The sequence below is a fragment of the Dendropsophus ebraccatus genome, chromosome 10, assembly GCF_027789765.1.
Source record: "Dendropsophus ebraccatus isolate aDenEbr1 chromosome 10, aDenEbr1.pat, whole genome shotgun sequence".
Classification (NCBI taxonomy): domain Eukaryota; kingdom Metazoa; phylum Chordata; class Amphibia; order Anura; family Hylidae; genus Dendropsophus; species Dendropsophus ebraccatus.
The window spans coordinates 57,092,636-57,117,682 of record NC_091463.1 but is presented as its reverse complement, the minus strand read 5'-3'; the positions used below and the strand labels follow the sequence as shown (position 1 = coordinate 57,117,682).

The following is a 25,047-nucleotide window of genomic DNA, read 5'->3' as shown; positions in this document are numbered from 1 at the left end:
CCTCCATCTCTGGTCAATGGTCACTGCAAGTGTCATAAAGTCGTTGAGGGAGTCAGGAGTGGGATGACTAACCATCACGTCCTTAATGGTGTCAGACAGTCCTTGTCGGAAAAGAGTTCTTAATGGAGAGTCTGGCCATCCAGTCAGGGTGCACCATTGGCGGAACTCTGCACAGTACTCTTCTGCGGTGCGGCGGCCCTGCTGGATGGACAGAAGATGAGACTCTGCCACTGCAGCCCGATTACGATCATTATAGATCTGACCCAAAGAGGTAAAAAATGACTCCAGGAAGCTAGGTGCTGACAGCTAACTGGCTAGGTGTCAGGTGTCGGTCAGAACACAGCAGAAACAATCAGAGAATGAGTCACAGCAAAAAAATGCAGGGAGAACTGAAAAACATGGAGCAGATCACAGAAGACATAAACAAAGAACATAACAAAACGGACTAAGGTAAAAAGCGCCGCAGCACACAAACAGCAGACCGGCTGCTAAGGACACTATCGGCGCGCCCTCAGCAACCGGCCCTGCCCGTAACCATGGATGCCATCAGCGTCCCTCCCAGCTGAGCCACGTGCCTTGGCAGAGGCAGCGACCGAGCGCGCGGCTTGATTCCTGACAGGAAGTCAGTTTACTGTTACCCATTAGCACAGCTTTAAAAGATACTCCGGCAAAAATATTTTTCCCAGTAATTGAAACACATTACAAAGTTATATAACTTTGTAATATGCTTCAATCACCTATCTGCCCCCCTTCCCTACCTTTTACCCCCTCAACCCCCCACCAGGAAGTGAAGTAAACTCATTCTTACCTAATGACGGTTGACCCCAGGCTGCTCTATGGCAGCCATTTTGTGACAGTGACATCATCAAGAGGGAAACATTAGGCCAGATGACTCAGGTTGCTCAGCTCTGATTGGCTAAGCAAGCTGTAAGCCTATTTAGCAGTTCTACAGAGTGAGTTAGAAATGACAGGAGGCAAAGTGCATCATCGGAAAGCCCAAACTAGGAAGTAAAGAAAAAATGAAGACACCAACTGGAGATTCAGTTCAGGTTTTTTTTCAGTGCCGGAGTTGTCCTTTAAGTTGTCTGTCTGTGGCAGTTGACTAACCAAATGTATTGTGTTCTGTACAAACATATAAATGACCCTTTTACAAACAACAACTCAAAGAGAATTGCTTTCTGTGAGCTGTCTGGGCCATTTTATAAATGATAGCTTTAGCTGATAAGGATGGATTTAGCCAACATAGCTGCATCCTAATCTTTGAGATTAGCAAGAAAAATGTTTTCTAAAGAGAGATGTTAACTAGATCAGTTCTGGGGAGACTCACATTGCAACATACTGTACATATCATATCAGCACATTCACACTGTTCTTTTGTGTTACATAGATGATGTAGTTATGCTAAGGGAAATGGTATTACATAATATATAACACTTTCATATACTTTCATTGTCAATATCAAATATTGTGGGGAAAAAAGAAGGTACTGGTAGAGGGTGAGGCTGCTTCTGGGCCATTTGCCTGTAAGTCACTAAGCACCATATCTACTCTGACATTGGGTCATTCAACAACAGGGAAGTACCATAGATTTGCATTGCAATATACAGTACTTGCAATGCAAGACTATGGAACTTACCACAATTCCCTATTTTTTTCCAATATTTATATTCCTAATTATAGGCCACGCAGTTATGGGAAATTTAATTGTCTATACTGCCCCTAAGGCAGAGTGATAGTTATCCTTTAAGGGTGTGTTCACACAGTCAGGTTTTTAATTGCAATTATTGAAGCTGAAGTCAGGAATAGAGTATAAATGGAGAACAGATCATAAAGGAAAGACTGAGATAGATGATGGACATGTCATGGATGATGTATACATGTGATTACATGATGATTATAATCGTTTGTGTTGAACAAACTTTACCCATGAAGGTATTGCTTAGATACAGCAAAGGCAACCATGGGCCGATACTTAAGTAATATAGCCTATGATATGTTGATAATAATGTTTTTTATACTCTAGAATAAATGCTTTTAATGTATCCAGCTCAGCATATCCACCTTTTCTGCAGTGATATCATCATAGACTTAATATTTCTGCACAGATCACAATTTTCGTGGGGCAGACATTTCTACTTTGCATCGTTCTGCTGGGAGAAGATTTAATGAGTATCTGTCACCAGGATGACTGACATTTTAGTTTTTTATTCCATACTGCCTTGTGCACAGTGAAGAACACTGTGCACAAGGCAGTATGGGATAAAAGACTTTAGTTAAAGAGTGCATTGTATTTTAATAGTTTGACTGGGTGGAGTTGCCTACGACTTAAATTAGCACAGTTGCCAAAAGTCCTAAATTCCGCAGAATGTCCCAACTTTTTTCGGTTGTGACTTAGTAACCTATTGGTATTAACAGTTTTACTTCCTCCTGGCTCCTACTATAGGTTTAGCCAAGAGGCCACCGCCACTGACTCTCTGATGTGCGGCTGCCGGGGGTGTCCCGTCCTATCCCAGGCAACGTGCGCATCAGACAGCTCCCCGTGCGCCTGTGGCTGTGACTTCCGGTGCACGGGGATCTCTCTGATGCGCGCACTGCCGGGGATAGAACGGGACACCCCCGGCAGCCGCACATCAGCCGGAGGCTGCAGAAGGAGAGAGGCTCAACGTGGGAACGGACAGCAGGTGAGTTGTGTTGTTTTTTGTTTTTTTTTGTGTTATCTGCTGGCAAGAGGGGGACCATCTATAAGGGGTGGAAAGGGGGACCATCTATAAGGGGGGGGAAGGGGGACCATCTATATGGAAGGGAAAGGGGGACCATCTATAAGGGGGGGAAGGGGGCCATCTATAAGGGGGGGGGAAAGGGGGACCATCTATAAGGGGGGGAGGGGGACCATCTATAAGGGGGGGAAGAGGGACCAGCTATAGGGGGAAGAGGGGGGACCAGCTATAAGGGGGGACCAGCTATAGGGGGGAAAGAGGGGGACCATCTATAAGGGGGGGAAAGGGGGACCATCTATAAGGGGGGAAAGGGGGACCATCTATAAGGGGGGGAAGGGGGACCATCTCTAAGGGGGGGGGGGAAGAGGGACCATCTATAAGGGGGGGAGAGGGGGACCATCTATAAGGGGGGGGGAGAGGGGGACTATCTATAAGGGGGAAGAGGGGGACATCTATAAGGGGGGGAAGAGGGGGACCATCTATAAGGGGGGAAGAGGGGGACCATCTATAAGGGGGGAGAGGGGAACCATCTCCTATAGGATTAGCACCCTCCTCTCCTGACATCATCTGTGCTGCTGTGACCTCCCCTATAAGATCAGCACCCTCCTCTCCTGACATCCTCTGTGCTGCTGAGACGCTGTGACCTCCCCTATAAGATCAGCACCCTCCTTTCCTTAAATCCTCTGTGCTGCTGGGACCCTGCGACCTCCCCTATAAGATCAGCACCCTCCTCTCCTGACATCCTCTGTGCTGCTGTGACCTCCCCTATAAGATCAGCACCCTCCTCTCCTGACATCCTCTGTGCTGCTGTGACACTGTGTCCTCTCCTATAGGATCAGCACCCTCCTCTCCTGACATCCTCTATGCTGCTGTGACCTCCCCTATAAGATCAGCACCCTCCTCTCCTGACATCCTCTGTGCTGCTGTGACCTTTACTATAAGATTAGCACCCTCCTCTCCTGACATCCTCTGTGCAGCAAGGGACCAAACATTATGTTTATTGGGGTCAGCAGGGAGGGGAGGCAGGCAGTGTTTATTGGGGACAGCATGGGGGAGGGCAGTAGTGGATTATAATGTGGGAGGATTGACCGGGGGGGGGGGGGGGCAGGTTGGGTGGAAAGCCCGGGGCCCAGGGTACATTTAATCCGCCACTGTGGACAGCCCACTCAGCCAGTGACTGGGACGGGACACCACTGCTGTCACTGCTGGCTGAGTGTGCAAACCATCAACCGGGACTGGCATTTTCACCCCAAGTAATGAAATCATCATAACTCGGGGCAAAATGTCTTCCGGCAGTGGTCCCGGAGCCAGTCACATAGCGCAGCAGTGGTTTTGGAGACGGTCAAATATTGTATGCCATGGTTCTGGATGAGGATTTGGCTCCATATTCCATTGGGCTAATCTACAGTATGTCCTGACTACCTAGAGAAGTTTCCAAAACAAAAGTTTGCATTGTGTGGATGGTAAGGCAGATTCTCATTAAAACAATAAGACAGTGTTTTAGGACACAGTAAATGTCATGTGATCTGTTACCCTTTCTGGTCTTCTTTTTTTTAATTATTGTTTGAACTATCTTTAAGCTGAAAGAAAAAAGATTCCAAAAACATTCTAAAATAATGTGGGCCCACATAGTGTCAGGCAGAGGATTATTTTCTGAGCACACCAGCACATGAAAAGATGATATTTTTCTGGAACTTAAAGGTTATTATTGGAGAACAACATGAGAGACAAAAAAAGTGGCTGCTAAGAAAAGGGGAGGGGCTTATTATATCACCGCCTGGCTAAGGGTCCTATCTGAGGTCCTAGTAAGCACACATCAGATCAGTACTTTCTTGCAAAAATCTTTACAAGGCTCAGTTAATCTTGCAGCCCATTCATTTAATCATAGCCGCCTGTGCATTTTTGTTTACACAGGAAGATGTGTGAGCAATGATTTTAATGGCTGCACAAAAGATGTGATCAGCCGACTAGCAACCTTATTTTCCTTTGTGGCCTTTATATGGCACAAATTTTGTCAATGAACGTTCCATATAGTCAAAACTTATTTATGGAGATCGACCCGTGCTTGTATTGAGAGGTGCTTGCTACATAGATATAGCCAATAATTGGCCTATGCTAAGGGCCTTAAAGAAGGATAGCAGAGACAAGCTTAAAGGGAACCTGTGACCATGAAACTGCGTTTTAAGCTTTTGTGTCAGGAACTTACCTGTCAACGCTCTTGCGTTGTCTCCTTCGGGCGACAGCCAGAGCAAGAGCGCAGCACCACCTCTCCTGCCAGAGCCGGGTAATGTCACGGAGACTCGATGGGGTCACTGGTAACCAGGGACGCTGCAGTCTCGTATCACTGCTCAGAGCCTCTTAGCCCATTCAGTTGAACAGTATTACACTCAGGATGAGTGACAGAGCGCTCTGCCATTTAGCCTGTAGTGCTTCAGCTGCTGTGTGGCTGGACTCAGGAGGCTGGATCAATAGTAATCTGGTCTGAGCTCCTGGTCCAGTATAAAGTGTTTTTGTGGCCAGTCCCTAGTGGCTGGCTATTAGTTTAGACTGAGCTAAGCCTTTCCTACTGTGCCCAGTATCTCCTGTATCTACTTGCCTGTCCTACTCGCCTGTCTGACATGGCACTGGCACTGGCGATTCCTTTGACTCACATTTTGTATTTTCTCTGCCTGCTGTTACCGACCCGGACTGAAGACCTTGGCTTATTGTGTTGTCTGTCTCCGTTTTGTGTTCTCACTTGGTGTAGTATAGGGACCATCAGCGTGGTTGCCCACAGTTGTTTAGGACTGTCTTGAGACAAGTAGGTAGGGACAGGAGGGGGCATCAGCTTTAGGGTCTACTGTTGTGTCCTGTTCCCTACCTTGCACAACCCATCCCTGACATTTCAGCATTGTGTTATAGAGCAGAAGGAGCTGAGCAAATTTATATATAAATATATATATATATATATATATATATATATATATATATATACTTATATTTATGGGAAAAGATTTAGTATAACTTGTAATTTATTGATTAAAATCTCTGATCTTTCTATGCTAAGGAGTCCGGTGAGTTATCCTATCATTCGGTGACACTGTTCACTGGACTCAATGGATTTGAATTGAAAAGTTACAAGTTATACAGAGTCTTTCCCCACAAAGATATATATCAATCTGCTTAGTTCTTTCTGCTCTTTAGTCCGATGTCTACAGATTAGATAGCATTGTCTTGGTGACAGGTTCCCTTTAACACTGCAAGCATTGTTACAGCAGCATAAAAGCAGCATACATACTGTAACAGTGAATACAACAGAGATGCTGGTCTTCCTAAATTCCCCTTTGTGTCTTTTGGCTAATAGGAGTAATAAAAGCATACAATTGAGCCATCATTTTGAATCTACTGTATTCTTGGAGGAGAACTCTCTCTATTCCTCTGTGCGGTGACTGGGAGGCTTATTACTGCAGTGCCTTTTACTTGATCATGGTTACATAGTCAGCTTTGGTGTCACTGAGCTAAATCTAATTTATACAATTTTTGTCTGTAATGTGTCAATAGGCTATAAAAGTATAAGTATAAACTAAAAAATAAAGCTTGATGTTATATAAACTTATCTACGTTATGCTTCTATGGACGACTAGGGGGTCCCCTCTGTTATCTAAATCATCATAATGTAGATAGATTCGGAACCTCAGTACTGTGCTCATTGCTTACATTACTTGTGAGAAATATCTATCCTTTGCGCTATCCGTCCATGTTACCGCAATAGGGTAGATCACGTCCACATCATCACCAGACCCTAAATATCCATTTTTGCAGCTCATAAATACTATAGATTAATAGTAAATTAAAAATAGAATTGATGAATACCAGTTCTGAAATTAATATCTGTAGAAGCAAGTGGAAAAAAGACCAATTAAATTGATGGATGATTTGTGTCTGAAACTTATTAGAAAATGATATTGCAGAACCTGCTGCTTTCTGTCCTGAGTGTTGGCAGAAACCGAGCCTCAAACTGACGATGCGGCACATGGAAGCTGATGGCCATACAGATTTAAAGTAATGCATATTGAATAGCAATAAGACAATACATTAATAAGGCTAACGTCACTCTGCATTCTTCTCATGCTGCTGATTCCAGAGATTTTTACGCAAGGTCTGAACAGAAATGCATATACTGCAGATAAAGTGACTGGAAGGAGGTGATGTTATTTATATGCGCTGCCCAATGAATTTTTCCATTCCGTGCCAGGAGAATCAGCTCTTTGCAGCTCTGGTGCACACATAGGTCTCTAAAGGACATTCGTACATCAGTTGTTGTTTTTCTATTTCCCACTTAAAGGAAAATGGTCTATGGTTGTATCCATGTTTTCCAGGACTCCCTAGGGCTGCATCTAACCTCTGAAGCCGCGGGGAGTCAAACAAAGCTTTTGGGTTCAGAAAGTTGCCAAAACAGAACTGTTCGGCCTCTCTGCTTAACACTACTTGCCAGTAAAATGTCAATGGAAGCCACTCAGTTGTTTCACTATTGCTCTTCCAGGCCACGTTCATACAGTACAACGTATCTTTTGTATTAATCCCGGCCGTTGTTGCCTATTTGCAACAACGGCCGTGATTAATACAAAAGATACATTGCATAAGTCAGAGGAATCCCAGCAGGAGTGTATACACATAGTATACACTTCGGCTGGGATTCCAACTGGCCGCACGAATAACTGACATGTCAGTTTTGTGCGACCGCTATTCATTGAATAGCGGCCACACAACTCTGACAGTGCACACAATGGAAAGTGCTGCCTGGGCAATGGTGAATTGGGATGCGGGTGCGCATCCCAATTCAATAAACTTCACTGACACTGGCCATGGTGTGACTCGACCGGGTCACAGAATGACCGGTGTCATGCTAAGTGTGAACATGGCCTTACTCTGAAAACTATTGTGGCAACCCAGAATGACTGCAGTGAGGCAAAACCTGTGGTTGACCTGTGGTTCCATTTTGGGCATCACCTTGGCAAGAGGGTTTGCATGAGCTTACCCCACACTGTGGGCTGGCATAAGGGAAGAGAAGCTGCACAATGGGTAAGGATGGTGATGTTGTACCCTAAGGCACGCCTTGTTAGGTGTCTAGTTAGCTGGTATGTAGGTTGACCTTGCTATTGTGGTGCGGATATCAATCTAGACAAACAGATGATAAAACTGCTCTATTGTTCTGTTGAATTCTTCAATTGACCTGTATGTCTTTCAGGAAGTGAAGTATTCATTCCAGTCTGACACAGTGCTCTCTGCTGCCACCTCTGTCCGTGGCAGGAACTGTCCAGAGCAATAGTAAATGCCCATAGAAAACCTGTCCTGCTCTAGACAGACGTGGCAGCAGAAAGCACTTTGTCAGACTGGAAAGAATACACCACTTCCTGCAGGACATACAGCAGCTGATAAGTACTGGAAGACTAAAGATTTTTTAATAGACGTAATTTACAAATCCACATTACTTTCTAACACCAGTTGATCTGACAGAAAACATTGTTTGCCAGAGTTCCCCTTTAAACCACACCAACAGCATAGATCTATTTGTCTGGCAAAAATTGATTGCTAGGGGCATATTCAGCCCAGTCTGGTCTTTAAAAATAACACTGGTTCTGGTTGTAGACAAGCTAGTAAATCTATGGGCAATTTGTCTCAGTGTACATGGGTTAACAAAGGTAGCGGCAAACATAAATCAATAAAAGTGAATCTTTTAAATTGCGCCTTAAGGAATGTGTAGGTTCAGGCTTTATTTAATTGCAGCAATGTAGTTAATGTATTCCTCTGTCTCATATGCTTAACACTCAGTAAATGGTTTACTCCTGAGTAAAATGCCTACGTCTGCACAAGGTGTGAAAAGCTTTGACTAAACAGGAGAGAGATCTCTTGTGAACATATCCTCCTCAATGTGTGATTTCAAGTCACATTTCCGCAGAGGTGCCAGCCACACTTTCCCTATAAATTACTTTAACTTTGACATCTAGATAGTTCAAACACTGTACCAGACACACACTGAAAGGTTTTATAGTTGATTTTTTAAAGAAATCCTATATTTTCTGACCAGCTCCTTGATGTAACCATTGCAAGTTTGAGTACAAATGCTGAAAAGATAGACATTTCTACAATTCTACATGTCTAAATGTGAAGAGTATAATGGGAAAAAGACATCATTGGAATGAAATAAGGCAAAATGGAACACGGTTCCTGAACTATCATCATTTGTAGTATTGGTCCATTCAGTTGGGGCAGAGGAAACTCTTGGGATTTCTTGGGCCCAGGGGCAACCTGGGGCTTAGAGGAGTACATCATGTATGTGGGATAGTGAGTAGCATTTTATAATACAGAACTACCTGGAGCCAGTTTTATTTAAAGGGGTTGGCCACTTTATAGTAAAATAGTTCAGTGTACAGTATTAGTAAGTGTACTCACTGTATATACTGACAGCAGCTCCCTGTGTACCCCATAGAGCGCCTCTTAGTTAATCCTGCCGGAGGAAAGGGGGCGGGGCCTAATATAAGACCGGCGTACAAGTTTTCATAAATCTCCCCTTATGTGCAGTTCCCGTAATAAGTGTATATTGGTGATTTGTATAACTTTTGGGAGGCAATACAATACTTTAATAAAATTTTTCGCCAAACTTCTTTAATTTTAATACAAAGGACAGTGGGGAAAAAAAGTCGTATGTGGCCGCTGTTTGTGATATAATAACATAATAAATTAATAACATTAATTTGACGGTCCCTGCCAACAGCAGATGTTATTTTTTAAATTGTGTGGACCAGTGGCCATTGCTTCCATAGACTTCAATGAAAATCAAGAATGAAAAAAACGGATGCATTTGTGTGCATTCATTTTGATCTGTTTTTCCATTGACTTTCATTATAGAAAACAAAAATCTGTTTTTTTTAATGCACACAAAAATGAGGTTCACTACATTTTTGTGTATGTTCAAAAAATGGATCCGTTTTAATCGAATTTTTTTTATAACGGAAGTCAATGGAAAAAACGGATGAAGTGAAGAAAATTGATTGCAAAAACCCAGGCTTACTGTAAATGTGAAAAGTGTAAGCATGTAAACAGATGAGATATTATACTATAAGCTATTGACTAATTGGTTCTAATAAGTCGATTTTTATCTTTTCAGTTTGTGGCACAGCCGAACTGTCAACAGTTACTGGCTACACTGTGGTACGATGGATTCCCAGGTTGGCGCCGGAAGCACTGGGCAGTGAAACTGTTGACCTGCATCACCATTGGATTGCTTTTTCCTGTGCTTTCTATGGCATATTTGATCGCACCCAAGAGCAGGCTGGGACTGTTCATTAAAAAGCCATTCATCAAGTTTATCTGCCACACAGCCTCATATCTCACTTTCCTATTCCTTTTGCTTTTGGCATCTCAACATATTGTTAGAACTGACTTGCACATGCAAGGACCTCCCCCCACTGTGGTTGAGTGGATGATATTGCCATGGGTTCTCGGTAAGTCCCACCACATTCATTTTTAATGGGATATTTATTGTATGTCATATGTAAATGAGATGTCTATTGAAGAATTAGCCTTCCTGATTTGGTTGGTATTTTTTCCTATGGTTGTCTTAAAAAAAAGTGGAAAGCCGGTGAGCTCCCAGAAAAAACATCAGTCTTTACTTCACTCTCAGATGGTGCTGCATAACTTTGGATGAACTACAGCCTGGCAGCCATAAGGTCCTAGGTGTGGCTGGTGGCCTACTGTGGTCCTGGGGTGATGCCCTGGGGCTCATCCAAAGACAGTATGTCCCATTCCCATTCTGACATCTATGGCCTTTTTTCTAAAGATGTCTTAATAGTCAGAATGCTTTTATGGGTTCTGTTCTGTTGTGGTAATTTCAGAATATTTCAACATGCACATTTTATGTGCTGTGTAATGGTGCTACTATTGTTTTTGTATATATTTCTAATCTGTTTCCCATTGTTGTTATGTTACAATAGACTTGCCTTATAATTACAGGTTATGTTCCAATGTAATGATATGACAATAGTCAGTGTATCCTTTTATAGGCTTTGTTCTTTTGTGAAAGTACTTGTACTTATAGTATTCCTTGGTAATGTTTTGTTGCGATTAAGCTACAACAGTGTTGTTTTTTGTTCCTTGGTTGTGTTTTATTGTGTCGATGTCACAATATTATTTATCTTTCTTAGGCTATGTTTTATTGTCTGTTTAGACAGAACAGAAAAATACATATATATATATATATATATATATATATATATATATATATATATATATACAGTAACATATATGGCCGTTATTAGGTCTCAGAAGTTTATATAATTATTTTTATTATGCATGTGGGATCTAGCCATAACCAGTTTGAACCATTTTGCTGTGGGTTCTTTTATTCCTTAATAACCCTTTAACTGTCTTTATCTCATAGTTTTATTGTTATGATTTTAATATTCTGTCTTTGTCTTTACTCCTTAGTTGTGGGGCAGGGCTATATTCCTTTACTGTTTTTTCACTGATTCCTAAAGGGAAACTATTAGGAGTTTTATCCATCTGCTAATTAGGCATTTGGGGCACGGGGGCGGCAGTCCCTTCCCTGTACACAAAAACACTAAACTAGCACATATGGATTAAACTTCTTATATAATTAAAGAAACTTACCTTCATCCTCAATGCCCTGTGCACTTTAAGGACATATCAGCAGGTTCTTTTTCCCCTTTAAAAACTGTCCTATTATGATTATGGCATAATAGCCTATGCCTTTATTTACCGGTTGTGTTATATTGTGGTGATTTTGCAATAGCCAATGTATTTTTGTAGCTTTTGCTCTATTGTAGGGGTTCCACAATAGTAATATTTATTGGCTATGTATTCTTGTTATGATATGAAAAAGACAATAGTAGAAACACTGACAACTCATGCTATTAATTTTATTATATAAATGTTCTTATTCCATATCACTACCACTTGGCTGACAACTCGTGGCAATAGGTCATAAATAGTGTTCTAATTGCAGGGTATTTCATACCATACATAAACAATTAGAATCCTTAGATGCTGTTTTGCTGCACATATTAAACAGTCTAAAGTTCCATGTGCAATATATAAATAAGGCAAAGAGGTTACCATATGTTTGTTCAAGTACAGAATAAGTCAAGAAATGTCATACATTCAACATGTTTCCTGTTAGTAAACATTCATCCAGGGCAGGTAGGAGAAGCACGTCTGTACTTCACTGATACTGTCCATCAGCACCATACAGACATGCTTCTGAAATGCTCCTACCTGCTCCTGATGAATGTTTACCACCAGGAAACGTGTTGAGCATATGACGTCTCCTGCTTGAGGGATGACTAATGTGTTTGTATTAATGTACTTTAGATTCCATGTTCTTTGTAGTCATGATGTCATAATAGTCTACCATTTTATTAGCTGTGGTTTCATATGATATCATCACAGATGTGTTTGCATTTATACTAAGTTTTTATTTATTGTGGTGTTTTATCTGTGTTTCATTATGAAGATAAAATTGTCTCAAAATACTCTCTGATAGCGTTGAGCGAAGAAGCTGAAATGTTTGGATTTAGCAACGTTCTCTGAACCTGAACACTCGGCATTTGACTCCCTGTGGCTGAAGCCCTAAGAAGTCCTGAACAAACATGGATATAGCCATTGGCCAAATGCCGAGCGTTTGGGTTCAGAGACTGTTGCCAAACCTGAACAGTTCAGTCCCTCCGCTAAATACTAGTATCTGTCACTATTCATAGGCTGTGTTCTTTAGTAGTGATGAGTGAGTACTAAAATGCTCGGGTGCTCGTTACTCCCGATACTCGAGTGCTTGTTTCGAGTAACGAACCCCATTGAAGTCAATGGGAAACTCGAGCATTTTTGCAGGGGACCCAAGTTCGGTAGAGGCAAGGTTGTGTGAAAACCTGTCAACCTCAGACAATGATGGAAACACCCAGGAAATAGACAGGAAACAGCAGAGGCAGCATGTATGGATGCCTCTGAGGCTGCCTAATCGCACCATTATGCCAAATTAAAACAAAGGTAGCCATATGAACCACCAAAAAATCAGCCTGACACAGCATGGCAATGAGAACACAGGGAACCATTAAAACAGTGTTAGCATATGATGAACCACCAAAAAACCTTGCCTGACACAGCATGGCAGTGAGGACACAGAGAACCATTAAAAACAGAGGTAGCATATGAACCACCCCAATATTTAGCCTGACACAGCATGGCGGTGAGGACACAGAGAACCATTAAAAACAGAGGTAGCATATGAACCACCCCAAAATTTAGCCTGACACAGCATGGCGGTAAGGACAGAGTGACCAAGGTAGAAGCGGTAGCCAGTGAGCCCCCCAAAAATTAGGCCAGACACAGCATGGCAGTGAGCACACAGAGAACCATTAAAAGTCAGTGAGGAAGCAAGTGAGCCTCCCAAAAAATTGGAGTGAGGCCACGGGCTGGGATTTATTGTGGACACGAACCTAGGTGCTGACAGCTAACTGGCTAGGCCAGCTGTCAGTCACCATCAAGGGTACACCTGATGCCGATCGACCAGGGGTGGTGAGGCCCTGGCCCCGGCTACACAAAAAAAGTAACACAGCTGGCTGGTTGCCAGGGGTGCGATCGGAGGGCCCCAGGCTACCAGTCCAGCTCCTCGGCAGACGTAGTGAAGTCAGAGCATGGCAGTGAGGACACAGAGAACCATTAAAAGTGAGTGAGGTAGCAAGTGAGCAAGGTAGAAATACAGAAATCAGAAAATATACTAGTGATCCCAATAGTTTTTGGGGGGGATGTGGGATACAATCTGTTGGTGGCTGCACCTATATACACTCTGTGACGCCCCCTTTACACTGTGGAAGCAGTAGTGAACTTAGATATGCCTTGTGTAAGAAATACAGAAATCAGAAAATATAGTAGAGGTCCCAATAAAATAGTACTGAGCACTTCTTAGGGGTCTGTATGCAACACCTAATGTCCCCTTGCTGCCAGCAGCCGATCACCACAGTGTGCTGCTGAAATCGTGGTACTTGCACTGCAAGTCCCAGCCAGCAATCTGTAGTTATACAATTTAAAAATTATTTGAAGCCCTTACAAGGGCTGTTTGGTTGTTTCGCTAGTATTCACTGCCTACTGGAACGCTAATTCCCTCCCTAAAGCTCTCCCTGACCAGCAGCAGCTCTGTCCCTAATCTCTTCCGGGATGCATGTGAGCTGAGCCTCGGCGGCCGAGATTTTTATATGGCAGGGTCATCTGATCTGGCCAACCAATCCCTGTGATCGCAGGATGAACCAAAGAGTCTCCTGCATGTTAATTGGCTGAGAAAAAGCGCCGAAACTTACAGGAAATGGATTATGAGATTTTCTTGAGTATCGCGAGATGCTCGTCCGAGTAACGAGTACCATTAAGTACCCTAATACTCGAACGAGTGCCAAGCTCGGACGAGCACGTTCGCTAATCACTATTCTTTAGTAATCATGACAGAATAGGGTATGTCTTTACAGTCCTCGCTGTGATCTGTATTATGTAACAGTGTTTGTACATACAGGCTGTGTACTATTTTAAAGTTGTCACAGCAGTGTTGGTATACTGTATATTACTATCCGTTTTTGCATCCATTTTTCCCCATTAAATGGATACATTAAAGCGAATGTGCCCGGAGGTACATTCGCTTTAAGTGTAGCTTATCAATAAAACGGCGCTGGCGTAGGGAAGCTGGATCATAGAGGGCAGGGGTTTCCTCCGACTGGGGGGGGAAACCCACCTCCCGTGCTCCAGCCTGGGCCGATGCCTGGTAATAGACCGACCCCGTGCGTGGGAACCAGGCCACGGTTCAAAAAAAGGACTGCCACACCAGCTTCCCTGCACCTGCACTGTTCTATTGATATGCTACACTTAAAGTGAATGTACCTATATCTCAGCAAACATACAAAACCGTTTACTAAGCCACCTAAACTAAATTGTACATGTGTACTCCACTCATGTGCACATATTTTTTTTTACTTTTTTCTTACCTTTAAAAGCCTAGAAGGGTTAATTTTCGATGTCCAATGATGTAGCCATTAAAGATCTCTCTCCATAGTTCAGCACTGCAGGGAGGCTGTACTGTCGCTGTATATTTGTCTCTCATGATTGATGTGCATATGTTTATATTTTTCAGTACACTCCTCCAAGCTAGCATTTCTGTTTATTTACTTCCCAATGTCAAAAAGCCTTATTAAGGTGGATAGATTTGCTGAGGCAAACATGCCTCTCATTGATTTGTGTGTACAGCAATGACCTCATCTCCGTACCACCAACTTCTCATTCATTGACAGTAACACTAGTGTGGTGTGATGAAAACTTTTTAGCAAGATGAGGAGTCAAAGAAAGTGTATAAAATGTAGATGTTGTACATTGACCTTCATTCGTTACACCTACGGTCATGAGAAAGTATAACATGTTCTTAAAGCAAACTTGTAAATTAAAGGAAGCAATGCCGCTACATAAATCCAATGTACACCAGAGCCTCCCCATGCACACGCAGTGAAATCTACGCCAGCTTGCCAAAGTTAAGTGGCAAGTCAAGTGTTTGGATAGATCTGTTTGCATCTGGGCTCTCTGCAGCACTTCATAAATTTCGCCCTTGGGGTCCAAAAGTGCCTGTATGGCAGTGCAAAAAGACTATAAAGCTCCACACTAAATTGCTACTCACCATAGATTACTCTAAGGCTATGTTCACACTACCATTGGCAACAACGGATGTACTTTATGCGCCTGTGAACATTGCCTCTTGTTCTATGGGATCCCGTATACGATGTGTATACGCTCCGGACGGGATCCCATGCGGACCCGCAAATAACTGACATGTCAGTTTTCTGCGGCCGCAGTTCAGTGAATTGCGGCCAAAGAAAGACCTGTCAGTTCACACAACGAAGTGAACGGCTCCAGACGCTTGCTTCATTGTGTGCTATGTGAAGTTCTGATGCGGGCGCGCGCTGATGCGCCCGCATCAGAACACTGCTGCCGGAAAGATCATCCGGCCCGGTACTTAAAGGGGTTGGCCACTTTATAGTAAAATAGGTCAGTGTACAGTATTAGTAAGTGTACTCGCTGTATATACTGACAGCAGCTCCCTGTGTACCTCATAGAGCTAAAATCACACTCCCCTTCTCCAGGCTGTGCTGCCCTGCTCTGTGGTGTTTTGGTCCATAAGATTGCTGACATGGAGGAGCATGTGACCATGCCCCGCCCCCCAGTGTCCACACTGAGCCTGTATATGTCTATGGAGGATACAGGGGACAGGGCATGGTCACATGCTCCTCCATGTCGGCCATTTTATGGACAGAAACAAAACAGAGCAGGGCAGCCCAGCCTGGAGGAGTGGAGTCTGATTTTAGCTCTATGAGGTGAAGAGGGAGCTGCTGTCAGTATATACATTTAGCACACTTACTAATACTTTGTACTTTTTACTACAAAGTGGCCAACCCCTTTAAGTACCGCCGGGGATAATCTGGGCAGAGACCGGCCGTTCCATGACCCGGCCGGGTCAGGGAATGGCCGGTCTCTTTACGTAGTGTGAACATAGCCTAAAATTGTAAAAACATAAAATTATTAAGGGAAGATTTCAGTTGTATTAGTAGGTTACTACATTTCACCTACATGGAACCCCCCCCCCCCCAGAAATTACCATCTATAGTTCATCATGTGATCTAAATTGCCTTTAGAATATACGTTGGCACAAGAAATGTGCATAAGGAGCGTCATGATATGGCTTCCATAATCAAGCAGCTGCACAGAAATTTTAGATGACGAAGTGAATTGGCAATCTTTGGCTAGAATGGTATAAATCAAAATGTCATGGACAATTAAGCAGTGGTATAATCTACTGGAGTTATAAAAAAAAAAAATAGGGGCGCTTCCTGGTACGATCGTCTAATTCGATCGATACAGGTAACAAATTGCTAAATGCACACTGACCTTTTTTTGTTAAAGTCACCTTTGATGGACAACTCTGAGTTTAGTGGAGAAGCCGTAATGGAGATATAGTCAGGTAAGTGCCTTGATCAAGGTGTATCCAGAGATCAGGTGAGTATCAGTGGTGCTATTGTGTTTTTTAATTATTTTTCTTGTCTCAAACAAACTTGAGACAAGAAATAAAAAATCTTCTACTATCCACATTCATCTAAATTTGAGTGATGTCTATGATGCCTTAGCACCGCTTATACTCTCCTGCTACTTAGCTCTTAGCTCTTCGGCTCTTCGGCCAGGCACTTACCTGGCTATGTTATCTTCAATGATAATGTAGTGGGATGTCCAACAAGCTCATGTAGGTGTGGTGATCAGATATCCATACTATCAGATATCCATACTTTCTTAGCCCTATATGCTAGTAATGATTGGGCCCAACAATGCATATTACTAGAACTGAAGAAGTCATAATCCTAAGAAAACAAACATTCCAGAAATGAGAAATACACATTACATGTTACACCTAACTAAATGAAGTAATTTAGTAACATGAAAAAGTGATAAAAAAAATCAATTGAAATAGGCTGTTTAAATCTTCTTTCGTCAAACGTCTCCATGTCTTTCTCCATCTGGCGTATTAATAGAGGAAGTGCTTTGAGACGGCTGCTGCTTAATTGATTTTGAGATTTTCAGACTCTTTATGCTATAATTTGAACAAATGGGAATATTCAGGTTACATATCAGTTCCCTTTTGAGATAAAAGATAAAAAATGCAAAAACAGCAACAACACTATCTGAACTGGAGAAGTATGCCTTCCTACAGCAACAAATCAATATTTCTTGATAAGCTAGCTGAAATCAACACTAAGTTGGCCATCTGGTAGTAATGACCCATGGTGGGCGTTATAAAGCAATACTACAGATTTGTGATTATACAATCTTTAGTAAATGACTGCTATCTTTTCTCTAGCACTTATTGAGTAGACTGCAGCAGGTTACAGATTTGTTCTATTTCACTTTACTATCTTTATTAATTTATTTTTACTTTCTTCTTGGCTTTGTCACCATAATAGATATTGTAGAACATATAGAATGCTTTGACATTTGAGTCATAGCCAAAATTTGGTAATTGTGTTTTCTTTCCTTAGTTTATGCTGTTTTGTTGTGTCAGCTGGATGTTATTTGTCACTTTTGAATTAGCTTTACTGAAGCAGACTGTCACTTTGTCAGCATGCCCAATCAATAGCAAAGTGACAGTCTGACCATCAGAAGTTAAGATTGCTGACATTCACGATTCACTCAAGGATGGACACCCAAACGTAAGAGCAGATTTTGTTTCCTAAGGGCAAACCCTTTTCATACATATTCCATTGAGGAATATAGACAAATAGAGGGACAATTGGGACCCCTTTCTATTAGGTAGAGCCAAGATGCATTATCAAAGAGTAATTCCTAGAAGGCATGCACAAAACTCTAAATGATAACTTTTACTGTACCATTAAAACATATACCTCACAACACACAAGATGTGGTCCAGTTGGACCCATAGAAGACAGAAAGTACACAAAATGTCCTGGCACAATAGCCTGTGTCAAGCAAATATAATGCAATGCAGACTCAGGAACAAATTTGAACTACCGAGTGAATAGAGATGAGTGAACTTGCCAAATGTTTGGCTTTGCATAAACCCAAACGACCAACATTTGAATCCCACTGCCTGGGGAAGGTAGGTGCACTCTGGCACATTAGCACAGCTCTTGTACAGACTAGTTCTACTTTTGGGACCTCAGATTATGCCACTGCATTAGTCAGCTGCTAGGCCCCAACTTTTGAGCACATTTGATTTATGTTGTTTTTTTCTTAATATTTATCCTGTGCAACCCCCACCGCTGTTGGCTACTCTGTTTCCATGTCATGCTACAGTAGTAGCCATGTCATGCTAATTGTAGCATGCCAAGGAACATGTGTACAGGAGCAAGGGCTCACGTCAAGGCTGGACTCCCTATTCCTGTACCCTGAGTGGTGATACTGTACTGTATGCTTCACTGCTCACTTAAAGGAGAAGTCCCATGAAATTGAAAAAAGGGAAGAAGGCAGAGGGGTGCAGGAAAATAATAAACAAAGTGTTCTTACCTGTCCCCGTGCCTCTATCTCCACTCCTGGGTCCCCCTGAACGAGGGGGAAGCGGGCACTTAGCTGACAGGTCTGCACTCGCTTCTCCAGTGCATCGGGGCATGTAATATGGTCCTAAATGGTGTCACAAAGTTCTATCCATATATCATACTACTGTATATACTATATACTGTATCATCATTCACTCAAATCCTGTCTGTAATTATAGTTTTAGGCTAAAGGGTTAACAAAAGGGGTCAATGAAAAATATAGATAGCAAATGTTTATCCTTAAAATAAACATAAACTTGCATAAAACAATATGCTATTTTCTGATGACATATTGCTTTTCATACACCTTGCAGTTATTATTCTGGTCACTGAGCCTCACAATAGAGAGACATTTTCTGTTCTATGCACATCACTTGTATCAAGGTAGGATTACAATGACATATACCAAATCCAGATTACCATTCACAATAGGTGATAGCCACAGCTCCCCTGCTTCCTCTCCCTGCACAATGACCAATGCAAAGGTCACATACATGTCCAGCTTTAGCTTTGTTTGGCCTATGTGGTTGGACAAGGTCCTAGGGTCCTGGCCTCCTTGCTGTAAGAGATGGAGCCAACAGTGGGTTAAGTGCAACTTGTTTGCCTTTTTTTTGTCTCTTTCTCTAAGAATCCCCAGTAGCAGCAGGGTAGAAGGACTGCGGCCTGCAAAGCCCTGATTTATCTTAAAGGGGTTGTATGTAATCTTGATAATTATATGATAAAAAGTTTCATTAAAGGCAAATATATCAGCGTTGTGTCCAGAGGACTTCCTACATTAGATAAAATTGTAACCAGAAATAGCTGGGCCCCATAGCAAACTTTTGATTACCCCCTCCCTTCCTGACTGACCACTAAGCCGTCAAGTGTAGTCAGTTTGTGCTTTCAGTTTAAAGGGACATTTGCAGAACCCGGGAGGCCTGCTCAGTAACCAGGTGCGCAAATGATGACAGCTCAGCCGGCCATGGTACTGCCGCATCGCAGGCCTGATGCGGCAGACACTTTGAGGGAGATTTATCAAATATGGTGTAAAGTGAAACTGGCTCAGTTGCCCCTAGCAACCAATCAGATTCCACCTTTCATTCCTCACAGACTCTTTGGAAAATGAAATGTAGAATCTGATTGGTTGCTAGGGGCAACTGAGCCAGTTTCACTTTACATCATGTTTGATAATTCTCCCCCATGGTTTCCATTCACTGATGTCATTCAGATCTTAAAACAGGCAGCCGACAAGAAAAAAAAATGTATTATATAAGATTACACAGCATTTCACAACAGAATAATTCATCTTTATTTCAATAAAGGATTTACTATAAATTATAGGATATATTAGAGGGCAAAGAGGTAGTATAGAGATAGTAGAGAGCAAATGGTTCACTATAAAACAGGATATAATAGAGAGCAAAGATTCTAAGCTAATATGTAAAATAAAAGCATCATCATAAGATTAATGAATAAATAGCTGCTAAAGGGATAATTTATTAATGGAAATGTGAAGCAATATAATAGATTTTAGAAACAGAATATTTAATATATTAGTATAGCGCATCCAGGAAATTTTACAGCTAAAGTATAAAATCCTCCCACTGCTCTGCAAACAATTCTATGAATGCAGAACGAATGCAGAACACAGAAGCAATCTGCCTGCACTAACATAAAATGGAACCCTGATCCTATGGAAAGAAGACTTTGGGAAGCACCATGTTTTGGACGATTTTGTCCTTACTGTGTAAATCTCTGCATTATTATCTGTTTGATCTACATGGTTCACTCTTACAGTATAATGGGGTGCGTTATATAGCAAAACAGAGAATTTAGAGCCATGAGATGGCAAACTGAGCTGTAATTCCTAGAAAAATTGTATGATTTAATAACCCCAGATACATCATAGACCACCTGAGATGTCATGAACCGATTTAGGCCTAGACCACTAAGACCCAGTGCTCATTTACTGCTCTACCTGGGTGTAGTCTATGTTGGCTTCTAACTGGTACCCAAAACCACCAGGGATCTCCTGGAATATTTATCTATCTATTAGAGATGAGCAAACCGGGTTCGGGTTCGAGTCGATCCGAACCCGAACGTTCTGTATTTGATTAGCTGGGGCTGCTGAACTTGGATAAAGCTCTAAGGTTGTCTGGAAAACATGGATACAGCCAATGACTATATCCATGTTTTCCACATAGCCTTAGGGCTTTATCCAAGTTCAGCAGCCACCGCTAATCAAATGCCGAAAGTTCAGGTTCGGATCGACTCGAGCATGCTTGTGGTTCGCTCATCTCTACTATCTATCTAAATGTAGAAAGTCACCACAGCTGAGTGACAGCTTGAAAATGGCTTCAATGAGGAGCTGAAACATTGCTCTTTTCCTGCGTGAAATAAAAATCACACTATTTTGAATTTCCCTTGGAGTGCTGCTGTGACTTTCTGCATTTAGCTACAGCTCATTTGGTCACATATGGACACACCGCTTGGCATTTACCTACTTATCCACAGTGCTGCATTTATACTGTGACTGTCTGTCTATCTATCTATCTATCTATCTATCTATCTATCTATCTATCCCTATACTATCTATCTATCTATAGCTCCTAAAGCAATCCAGTTAAAGGGGTTGACAACTTTTGATCAATGTGTTTGTAAATTCTATTACACAAGTGAATGGGACACATATACAAAAAGTGTTTTGTCTGTTGTCCCGTTCTCTGTACTTATGTGTCTCTACTTCTCGCCAATGCCCAGGCCATGACCTGGCTGAACAGATTCCCTATCAATACATAGCATCAAACTGAGTAGCATGTGCTCTGCCTTATCCATAGTGTTACACTGCACTCAGTGAGCACAGACATGGGGGAAGACGCAGAGGTAATACTTTGTCTTTGGGATGTTGGGATGGGATGTTGGGATTCTCCATATCGGGAGCAGGCGCACAGGAGAACAGGGTGACATGATCTGTGTTTCCTGCATTTTCTTATTTACAGATCAATAGTAATACTCATCTATTAGCCAGTTACCATTAAATTACTTTAAAATGTGGTCTCTGCCAGAGGCAGGGCCAAATAGATTGCCTGTCAGTATTACACTGACAGGCAATAATGCTTTGAAATGCTCTTTATACCAAAGCATTATAGAAGCAATTATCAGATTGCATTGTACTATCTTCTACTGGGTCTAGTAATTTTCTAGTGTGCTTCTAGAGTAAAAAGTAACAAAAATATTACTACTTCTAGAGTAAAAAGTAGCAAAAATACTAAAATAAATAAATAAATTCATAGATATGATATAGCTCCAATTGCCTTGACCCATATCATAAAAAGTTTAAATCACATGATGAACAACATGAAAAAAATAAAATAAAATAATACAAAGGGAACTTACCAAGAGCGGTGTTTCATACGCCACCTTAAACTGAAGCTCTCGTCTGTCTCTGCTCTGCTGGATTTACCATGAGCCGCAAAGTGCCACTTCTTTAGGTATAAGAACTTTGGATTACTTTGCCCCTCCTTTTGGATTCCAGATCTTATAACCAACATTGTTACACTCTCATTGCTCCCATGGTCTTTCCACGCATTTTGTCTTTATTATTTCTTTGATACCTCGTCTCTACAATCTATTCTTTCACTACCGCTTTTGTTATTTTTCTTTGTGCTTACATCTCTCGGGCTGAAAGTTCAACTTGCAAATTACAACCCTGAGTTGCATTCAGCAGGGATCGTATGATGTTCAAAAGTAGCCGGAGTTCTTGTAGACTTCAGAGCTATCATGGTGTGATATGTAACTCCCATTGGCTTGCATAGGTTTTCTGTAAGCTTTTGTCTAATTCTCTGTGACAAGAGGGACCATGGGTTATTGTAAGAGAATAATAGCATTACTTGTACAGTAACCTATGGATAAATACAGGCAATACGGTAATGTTCTGGTAACTTAAACTTGACAAAATTGTTCTTTTAAGCCAAAATGCAAAAATCTTTGGTATTTTAACTCGAATGTAGAGTTCTTAACAGAAATGACATCAAACACATCTCCTGCTTAGGGATGTTTTGTTCAATGACAAATGCTAAGTGAGTATGTAGCTTTTAACCTAACAAGCACTCTCCAAAAAGCAGACTTATGACTGTTTAGTTTAAGCCAAAATATTGTATGGTATAATAAATATTTCATGGCAATTTCCTATTTAACATGATAAAACATCAAATCTAATCTTTTTTTTTTTCATAATAAATGGTGCCATCAATAAACAAAAAAAAAGTTGTTGTTTTTTTTACATAATATATTGAATTTAAATTGAAACACGGATCGATCCATTTGCCAGGATTTTAATAGAAAAGAAAGATAACCATGTTAATATAAAATCTCAGTATCACAGAGAGATCTCTCTCAAGGAAACGAGAAAGTCGCATGAAAACCCAACAATGACACAAATATATAAGTGGTATTGTGAAAAAGAATAACAATTCTACATATTTCATTGATTAAGCATTTATACCATAAAAAAACAGAAAATACTGCATTTAGAGATTTACTTACAGCAACCCCTATGGACAGAGACACAATAGTTATGGTAGACATGCTATGTGACCTGAGCAAAGAACATTCCAAGTGCGGTTCTAAACATCCTTTAGGCTTCATTCACACATCCCTTTAAAATTTTCCATGGTAGCGGATCCGTTACCACTGACAATTTTAGAAACTATTCAAATAATTGCAGCCATTCAGACGATTCATGACCCCCACCGCGATGTCATAGTGCAAATCGCAGCACGGATCCCCCCCACCGCTCAGCAGCAGAGATGACAGGAGTGTATAGTGTGCGCTCCTGTCATCGCATGTGACTACTCACCTACTCCCCTGTGCCGGCCAAGTCACATGTTCACCCAAACTGGCGTGGACTTCTCTCCCGGTAGCATAGTCCAAGCAACTTCCGGTGAGCATGTGTAAGCCGGCTGGCACAGGGGATAGATAATTCGTCAGATGCGATGACAGGAGTGCACATTATAGCTCCAGGTTCGTCATGGTCACACTCATTCCTTAAGGAAAAAGGTTATTCTCATGCCTAGTAATGCATATGGAGTGGATTGCACTAGCGTGACTATCCCATCATGGACTGGTATCACTACATAATTATTATCTAGTCTTTTAAGTATTTAAAACTGAAAATATTAAACTGTCAACTTCTTCTGCATCTAACTGCTTTTCTTTCTTATTGACAGGTTTTATTTGGGGTGAAATAAAAGAAATGTGGGATGGGGGATTCACTGAATATGTGCATGACTGGTGGAACCTCATGGACTTTGCAATGAATTCCCTCTACCTTGCAACCATCTCCCTTAAAATTGTTGCTTACGTGAAGGTAAGGATTGTAACATACCCTGTGTTAAATGATGATTCCTCAATCAGCAAATTACTTTGTTTGAAAGGCTGTATTGCTTCAATGCATCTCAAATACCAAAAATGAAAGCATATTTGTTAATGTGACTTCAGAACAGGCAGTCTTTTACATGAAGAGTTAGGGTATATCTGCCAAGTATATGAGTTGTAGATGTAATTTCCACCAAATCTTCCCACCTCCATTTTCTTATCATTTTTTCTGAACTTATCTCTCACTACTTCTCCTCCCCCTCTCCATATATATTTTTTATGGGCAGCATGTAACTTGATTTCTCAGTGAGTTGATAATCTATTTCGTATCTCCAAAGCAAAGAGATTGAAAATGAATGAGCTATGCAGATGGAAATGGAGAGGGAGGAGAAGTAGTGGATCATAACTGGAGGAAGGAAGCATTGTTTTCTAATCCCATTTTACACAGTTGACTTTGCTTTTACAATTAATTTATATAAGTATTGTTGTGCCTATTGAAGAAAACATGCAAATGGTCTTTTTGAAACATTTTTGTCATTGTCTGCACATAGCTCCTATGCAAACACATGTGTATCCAATATTACAATATACAAAGAGATCCTGTGTAGCCTGATCTTACAGGGGTCCTACCCTCTTTATGTTGTGTTTCCACCTATGCATTCAGAATGCATTCCAAATGCAGTTGAAACCATGTCCCGATTTGCTCCCCTATTACCATGCAATGTTGCCCGGCTGCTGGGGAAGAATTGGGGGCATGGGATGCACATGCACATGTGGACATAAAGCCTGAATTTAACCTTGGTTAACAAAAAGTAAGATTCAAATGTATAAGAGCTGTTTTCTCCATACAGTAGAACTTT

At 41.5% G+C, this 25,047-nt stretch overlaps 1 protein-coding gene and 1 long non-coding RNA gene across 9 annotated transcripts in view; both read left to right on the top strand.

The window, feature by feature from the left end:
- LOC138765646 (uncharacterized) overlaps positions 1-25,047 on the top strand; it is a 680,565-nt gene that overhangs the window by 292,423 nt on the left and 363,095 nt on the right. The window lies entirely within an intron of this gene.
- Positions 1-25,047, top strand: part of TRPC5 (transient receptor potential cation channel subfamily C member 5) — a 262,067-nt gene that overhangs the window by 159,771 nt on the left and 77,249 nt on the right. For all 8 annotated transcript variants that reach the window (XM_069942768.1, XM_069942769.1, XM_069942775.1 and 5 more), the window contains 2 exons: positions 9,865-10,201; positions 24,040-24,179. In XM_069942768.1, coding sequence (XP_069798869.1) covers positions 9,865-10,201; positions 24,040-24,179 — 477 coding nt within the window. The remainder of the gene's footprint in view (positions 1-9,864; positions 10,202-24,039; positions 24,180-25,047) is intronic.